General features: G+C 42.9%; 1 protein-coding gene across 1 annotated transcript in view; it reads left to right on the top strand.

Annotated features, from left to right (window-relative positions):
* Positions 1-6,983: 6,983 nt before the first annotated feature.
* Positions 6,984-8,322, top strand: part of LOC122550536 (endothelin receptor type B-like) — a 35,113-nt gene continuing 33,774 nt past the window's right edge. Inside the window, exon 1 of the mRNA XM_043691434.2 lies at positions 6,984-7,671. Within this exon, the coding sequence (XP_043547369.1) occupies positions 7,270-7,671 (402 nt within the window). The 5' untranslated portion in view covers positions 6,984-7,269. The remainder of the gene's footprint in view (positions 7,672-8,322) is intronic.

Raw genomic sequence — 8,322 nt, 5'->3', positions numbered from 1 at the left:
AAATATTGTACCTTAGATTAATAAACTGGGCCATGGAGGAATCAGTAAGGTTAAGATGTTGGGGGGGGGGGGGGGGGGGTGGGGGGGGGGGGGGGTGGAGGGGTGGAAAATAAGGCAACTACCAGCAAATGGAAAATTTGCAGAATTTTGCAATAATTTATGCAACAGTAAAGCCATTTTTTCATTCAAAGAGCTTTCTTGCCATTATAAACATTTTCTTTTGAAACAAAAGCCTCCAAATCACAGGTGTAATAGAATGTTTATAGAATGGTTTATCCCTGGGCTGTATCCATCAAAACAGAACAATATTGAATTAACAGATCTGTTGTTGCTTTACATTTATTTTATAGTAATTCTCTGGAGCAATTAGCACAATATGAAAAATATACATGCCTGACTTTCCAAAACCTGCCACCATCTAAATTCAATACAGGGAAGGAATATTTGCTTTGAAGAGGAGACTGTGGCACAATGGTGGTGCCATTAATAATTAGTTGTATTGTATTATATGGAATAGTTTTGTAGTTGGCTAAGTCAATTTTGTCACCGCTTTGAAGTCAGTACTGCATTGGCTTGTTTTCAATCTCTTGTTAATTCCCCAGTATCTAACATGGCCTTAAATGGGGTGACACAGTGGTTAGCACTGCTGCCTCACAGCACCAGGGCCCTCGGTTCGATCCCAACCTTAGGCAACTGTCTGTATGGAGTTTGTACATTCACAGAGATGTGCAGGTCAGGTAAATTACCCATTGTGTAAAGTGCATTAGTCAGAGGGAAATGGGTCTGGGTGGGTTACCCTTTGAAGGGTTGGTGTAGACTTGTTGGGCTGAAGGGCCAGTTTCCACGCTGGAAGGAATCTAATCGAAATTGCAACAACAGTCTGCATTTATGTCGAACTGTTAAAAAAAGTAAGTTCCAGCCACTTTACAGAAGTGTAATCAAAGTACATCCTGAGTTAAAAGAGGGGTAACTTGAAAGTTGGAAAAGACAGAAAGCTATAATGAGAGCCTTAAAAATAAAGAGGTCCAAGGAAGACAACTCGGAGCCAAAACAGAAATTACTGGCGAAACTCAGCAGGTCACTGAAGAAGGGTCACCGGACTTGAAAGCTTAATTCTACTTTTTCTCCACAGACCTGCTGAGTTTCTCCAGCAATTTCTGTTTTGGCTCCAAGTTGTCTTCCTTGAACCTCTTTACCTCATTATTTTCTTTTTAAGGCTCTCTTTATAGCTTTATGTCTTTTCCAACTTTCATGTTACCCCTCTTTTGACTCAGAATGTACTTTGATGTATACTTCTGTCAAGTGGCTGGAACTTTCTTTTTTCACAGTCCTATATAAATTCCAACTGATTTTGCAGTTTCAGGCAATGTTGGATACTGGACAATTAACAAGAGATTGAAAGCAGGCAAATACAGTACTGACTTCAAAGAGAAACTCAGCAGGTCTGACAGCATCTGTGGAGAAAAAGTGAATTTAAATTTCAAGTCCAGTGACCCTTCTTCAGTTCAGACCTGCTGAGTTTTTCCAGTAATTTCTGTTTTTACTTCCGATTTCCAGCACCTGCAGTTCTTTTTTAGAAATCAGGGCCAGTTAATTGAAGACATCGTACCAACTGTGGGATGAGGGACAGGTTTAGGTGGGGAGGGGAGATCTGTGTCCCAGAGTTGGGAGGAACACAGAGATGCTGACAGCCTGTAGGGCTGGACAGCTAGAGGAGGTAGGATATTAAAGAGAATGAACATTTAGAATTGTTTAAATTTAAACTCATTGATAAAAATGATTTAAACATTAATTTAAATAAAAGACACGGGGCTCAGGAATCATTATTGTTCAGCCACCACAGGAGTGATGAGTTGGTGTGATTGCCATTTGATTGGATACAGAAGGAAATGTTTTAGGTGGATATAAATAGAAATGACAAAAATGCTCAGCAGCATCTGTTTGTGTGTCCTGACCCTTTGTCAAGATTGGAAGATGTTACTAATAGTCATCATGTTAAAAAGAACTGGGAGACATGAAGGAGGACACACACAGACACTTTCAAATAGAATGGTTTGCTAAATGGATAACTGAGAATAATTAAATGGGATCAGATAATGGGAGGCATAAGGAGGGGAATCAAAAACGAATGCTTGGCACAAATAAGATATATCCTTTAAGATCCTGAGGGGTCTCAACAGGATAGATGTGGAGAGGATGTTTCCTCTTATTAAAGAATCTAGAACTAGGGGTCACTGTTTAAAAATAAGAGGTCACTTATTTAAAACAGAAATTAAACAAAATATTTTCTCATAGAGTCATTTGTCTTTGAAATTCTCTTCCTGAAAAGGTAATGATGGCAGAGCCTTTGAATATTTCTAAGGCAGAGGTGAGTAGATTATTGTAAGCAAGTTTATTGGAGGTAGTTAGGAATGTGAATTTGAGGTTCCAATTAGGTCAGCTACTGTCATACTAATGATAAGAAAAGGTTTGAGGAGCTGAGTGGCCAATTCCTGCTCCCTATACATAATTAAATATTGAGTGAGTGACTTCAATAGGTGAATGATAAGGGAGATGAAAGAAAGGAAATAATTAGCAATGTAGAGAAACCTTCAGAAGACCAAGAATCAAGTGGATTAGAAAACACGTCGTCAGCATAGATCATTCGGCCAGCACAGTGTTCTGACAGATTGTCCATTTTGAAACACGATCTGCTTCATCCAACAGTAATAACTTGCATTTATATAGTGCCTTTAAATGTAGACAAATTGCCCATGGCATTTCAAAAGACAATAATTGGACAAAAACTAATACAAAAACAAAGAAAAATAGATTACTGCAGAAGTTTTGGCGTGGTGGCTTAGTGGTTAGCAGTGCTGCCTCACAGCATCAGGGACCCGGGTTCAATTCCAGCCTCGGGTGACTGTCTCTGTGGAGTTTGCACACTCTCACCGCGTCTGTGTGGGTTTCCTCTGGGTGCTCTGGCTTCCTCCCACAGTCCAAACATGTGCACGTTAGGTGATCTGGCTGTGCTAAATTGCCCATACTGTTCAGGGATGTGTAGGTTAGGTGTATTAGTTAGGAGTAAATATAAGGTAGAGGGAATGGGTCTGGGTGGGTTAGTTTTTGGAGGGTCACTGTCGACTTGTAGGGCTGGAGAACCTGTTTCCACACTGTAGGGATTCTATGATTAATTTAAGATTATGTTTTAAAGAGCATCTTAAAGGAGTGACAGGTGAAGAAATTGAGTGAGCAAATTCTTGAGCTTAAGACCTAGGCAAAAGGGTGGCAAATGGATTGAGCTTAAGGATATTGTGTTCTTGACGCATTGAAAGGTAAAAGCAAGAATCTTTGAAAGATTTAGCAGGACGGTTACACTTAATGGTAAGGTCCTAGGGAGTGTTGCTGAACAAAGAGAATTTGGAGTGCAGGTTCATAGTTCCTTGAAAGTAGATTCTCAGGTAGATAAGATAGTGAAGAAGGTATTTGGTATGCTTTCCTTTATTGGTCAGAGTATTGAGTAAAACAGTTGGGAGGTCACGTTGCAGCTATACGGGACATTGGTTAGGCCACTTTTGCAATATTGCGTGCAATGCTGGTCTCCTTCCTATCGGAAGGATGTTGTGAAACTTGAAAGGGTTCAGAAGATTTATAAGGATGTTGCCAGGGTTGGAGAATTTGAGCTATAGGGAGAGGCTGAATAGGCTGGAGCTATTTTCTCTGGAGTGTCAGAGGCTGAGGGGTGACCTTATGGCAGTTTTTAAAATCATGAGGGTCATGGATAGGATAAATAAACAAAGTCTTTTCCCTGGGGTGGGGGAGTCCAGAGCTAGAGGGCATAGGTTTAGGGTGAGAGAGGAAAGACATTAAAGAGACCTAAGGGGCAACTTTTTCATGCAGAGGGTGGTACATGTACGGAATGAGCTGCCAGAGGAAGTGGTGGAGGCTAGTACAATTGCAACACTTAAAAGACATCTGGATGGGTATATGAATCAGAAGGATTTGGAGGGATATGGGCGGGTGGCGGCAGGTGGGATTAGATTGGGTTAGGATATCTGGTCGGCATGGACAAGTTGGGCCGAAGGGTCTGTTTCTGTGCTGTGCATCTCTATGACTCTATGACTCTGTTTCAACATAAGGAAGAAACTCTTAAAAGTGGGGTATTGTTGGACAAAAGGTTAGTGTGAGCAATGTTCTGATGGGCACTGAGGGGCAATGTCCTTTTTTTTGTTGTATGCTGCTTGTTTGGTGCACTATGTTCCCTGCATTTCAGATCATTGCATGAACATATTCATGTGCAATTTAAAAGGAATGCTTGTTACACTGAATGATACATTCCACATTTCTGCATAGCCACTTAGCCAGAAATACAGGGAATATTGATGATACGGGAAATGGGACTTGATGTGTGTTCAAGTCTGAGTAACTGAAGTTGCTAGAGGATGGAGGATGAGAGGCTAGCCAGAAAGGCATTGGAATTGTCAATTCTGTGGGTAATAAAGGAATTGACTCAGCAACAATCAACAGAAGCACTGTCCAAGAGGTTATGTCAACAGATTCTTCATGATGGTGAGGATATGGGGTTTGAAAACACAGCTTAGGAACAAATAGGAAACCAAAGTTGCAAATTGGTTTCAACTGAGGAGAGAATCGAGGGAGGGGATTGAATCAGTGTTGAAGGGGTGGAGTGTACAGAAGAGCTGAAATTGCTAATTTCCATCGACCCAGTATTTAACTGAAAGGAATCATGGCTTATCTAGTGTTCAAATGAAACCCGACTCTATGGATAACATGAAAATAAAATATACAAGGAGCACAGTGTTCCAATATGCATTCGTCGGTTCATTGTTTAAACTCATGCAAACTTTTTTGGTTATTTTTTATCAATGTTTATTAACAAACTGAAGTAAGTATCTGAGATTCGGCAATGAGAATTGTTAAGATTTATCTAGGCTATCTGGCCGCATGGACAAGTTGGACTGAAGGGTCTGTTTCCATGCTATATATCTCCATGATTCTATGTTTCTAGGAAAGTTGACATAGTCCCAGATAACCATAGCAGAGAGAAATGCCAGGCGGCGATTTAATCTGAGGGTTACCTCACCTCAGGTTAACAAGACATGGCACTCATGGTGACCTCAGCCAATAAAGGAATTAAAGTCACACTGTTGTTGTCACACTGAATCACAAACCAACCAAGTGAGCTAACTGACCCTAGTTAATAAACTACATGATGGTAAGACTACCTAACAGCATGTTCTTTGTTGTACAGGTCCGAACGTCCTCGCACAGTAGATGCACATGACTCCTATGGTCTCAGTTACCAAGAGTCCATCTACACATTCATTAAAGTTCAGTGATTAATTCTATCTCTACACTTAAAACGACGAAGGTGTTCCAGAGATAACAGAGTGGGACTGAAGTAGAAACCACTGCAGGAGGACTTTTCACCATGACTGGGTGGGTGAAAGTGGAATTCAGAAGCAGCACTTAGATTCATGGAGAATGGAGGACAGGAGTTGGAGAAGGACACATACAAATTGTGGAGGACCAGCAAGGACAGGTCACCCATGTCATGGATATGAGAGATATGAATTGTGACATTGATTTGAGTATGGGGGTGGAGACTGGATTTGAAAAGGTCACTACACTCAAAAATTATTGAGGGGAAACGGAGTTTGGTGTCAGCGCCATGGAATCTCTTAAGTGCTTAACAGATAATGTAATACATTTTTAAAAGTGTGCTGAATACGGCAGCCTTTTGTTTGAGCGCAGCAGGATCCCATAAATGGCAACTTTCGATAATCTTCAAGGTATTTGTTTTATCAAATTGCTTAAAGATTGACGGGGGCACTGGAGATAACATTTCTCTAAGTAATTGGGACATTCCTTCCACGCCGCCAAGATCCCTCACCAGAAAAGAAAATGCGAATGGGAAGATCTGAAACACAATGATAAGATCAGAGAGGGTTGATTGGAAATTCCTATTTTCTGCAGCCAAAGTTTGAAACCGGATCAATTCATTTTCCATCAAGTGGAAGAAAAGCAAACTCGACACGAAATATCAACCTTTTCTCTCGTCACAGATGTCGCCGGAACTGCTGAGTTTCTCCAGCATTTTCTGTTTTTATTTCAGGTTTTACTTCCGTATCTGAATTATGTCTAATTGTTTCAGTTGACCGATTTCACCATATTCAGGGTTAGGTTTGTACTTTCACATGATCTTACACAATGGAAACTGGGAGAAACAAATTCCCAGCTGAAAACGGGAAGGATGTGAATTTGGTGTGAAAAAAAATTGCGGATCAAACTCCAAAAAAAATGATAGTGGCAACAGCACGAAGCTAGGGGCAGGTGGGAGGGCTGGTCATCTTAACTCAAAACATCAGCTTGCTCTCTCTCTCTCTCTCTCCATAGATGCTGGCCGCTGTGATTTGTAACTTTTTTTTGTTTCCAGATGACACCTTAACTCTTCTTGGGAGAAGAATTAAAAAAAAATTCAGAGAGCAGCAGCTGATCTCGGTTGACTTGAATCTGAGATCCCAGAGCCTAGAATCTTGAGTCACGGGGGGGGGGGGGGGGGGCGAGGTGTGGGTTGGTGCATAGGACCCGTGCCCGGGGAAATCATTCTGACCCTGGGTGGGAAGAGTGGGAGCGAAACTTTAAAATCTTCTGACCGCCCCAGCTCTAACCTGTGCGTGTGTGCAGACTGATAACAAACTCAATCCTCGGAATCCCTGAGCTCGTAAAAGTTTACCACCCAAACCCCGCCCGGGACACGGGAGGAAATGAACATGAGGGTTGCCGAGTACATTTTTATTTGGGAGTAGAGAAGGGGTAGGCAGGGGGAGGATGAACAGATTTGTAAACGGTAAGGTGAAGTTTAGGCAATGCGTTTACTGCACGGAAATGGTCGCGGGCGGGGGGGCACAGGATGTAAGAAAACTATTTGTCATTAACATAAAAAATGCTGTGATTCAAAATACACTCCACATGAGGAACCTCCCTCCTTAAATCTATCGCCAGGAAAGTTAACGCCTTCTGGCCCCTTTTAAAAAAAACCCAGTCCAGATTATCAGAGAGAGACTGAACTTGGACTGGGTTTGGCAGATCATAGCTTCTGGTCCTCCAGCGAAGGACCAAGTGGAATTGGTTGAATTATCTTGTACCTTCCTGCTCCTCACCCACCCCCATCACAGCCCCTTCTTTCCTTGACAGTGAGGAAGTCTTTTCTCTCAGTGACCGTCCCTCTTGGTTCTGAGCGAAAAGACTTTTGGGGAAATTTTCAGGATGGTCGCTTCAGGAGCCCTGGTCTTTCTAGTCCTCCTCACCCTGGGGGAGACCTCTGTGTTGACGGTGCGGGGTCAGACCGCAACCCCTCAACCCGCGCCGAGTGCCCCCAAGCCGGCCGGCCGGGAGATGACCAACACCAGCGGCTGGGATCGGAACGGGAGTCGCTCGGTGAACCGGCCAATGTGCACGCAGCGGACCGAGATCACTGGCACCTTCAAGTACATCAACACCTTCGTCTCTTGCCTGGTGTTCGTGGTGGGGATCATCGGCAACTCCACCCTGCTGAGAATTATCTACAAGAACAAGTACATGAGGAATGGACCCAACATCCTCATCGCCAGCCTGGCTCTGGGGGATTTGCTGCACATTGTTATCGATATCCCCATCACCGTCTATAAGGTAGGACACAGGGCTTAGAGATCCCAGGGGGGGAGGGAGAATTGTGTGTTGGTGTAGGACAGAAGCGGTCGGAGTAGTGCTGAGGATTGTGCTTTGCAGTTTATGCAGTCCCGAAGGACAATGGGAGCTTGTCTCTTGCACTTGTAAGCTTTTCCGCCTTTTAAAAAAAAATTTGGCTAGCACATCCCTACATTTATACCAGGAAATCTGTAATCAGAGGCTGAGTACACAGATTGCGATTAAACCGATTCACGGACCTTGAAGGTGTAGTTAAGCTGCTACATCATTCCACGTGCAAATGCATTTTGAGATGTCTGTATCGCCCTGGGGGTAAAACACTGCCCTCAACGAAATAAAACTTAAGTGTACACGACTCGTCCGGTAAACTTCCATGGCCTTGCACCCAGCCCAGATAGAGAGAAAAAAATGCCCATTCCACTCACCCCTCTCCCGCCTCACCCCGTTGGATTTGCTAGAACGTTTTGTATTTAATCTGTTTAATGACTGCACACCCCCCTCATGCCCTTATCAGAGAGCAACAAAATGTAGAGATCGTGGGGCGATTCTGCTATCGAAATAAATGATAAGGCAAACCATACTTGGTGGCGTTTACGTACAGATGCTGCAGCAAATTTAGTCAAAGCCAGGTAG

This window comes from Chiloscyllium plagiosum, unplaced genomic scaffold (assembly GCF_037043375.1).
Source record: "Chiloscyllium plagiosum isolate Xiang-an unplaced genomic scaffold, Cpla_swu_hap1 HiC_scaffold_6, whole genome shotgun sequence".
NCBI classification, from domain to species: domain Eukaryota; kingdom Metazoa; phylum Chordata; class Chondrichthyes; order Orectolobiformes; family Hemiscylliidae; genus Chiloscyllium; species Chiloscyllium plagiosum.
The sequence above is the reverse complement of the archived record's forward strand: the minus strand, read 5'-3'. Positions and strand labels throughout refer to the sequence as shown.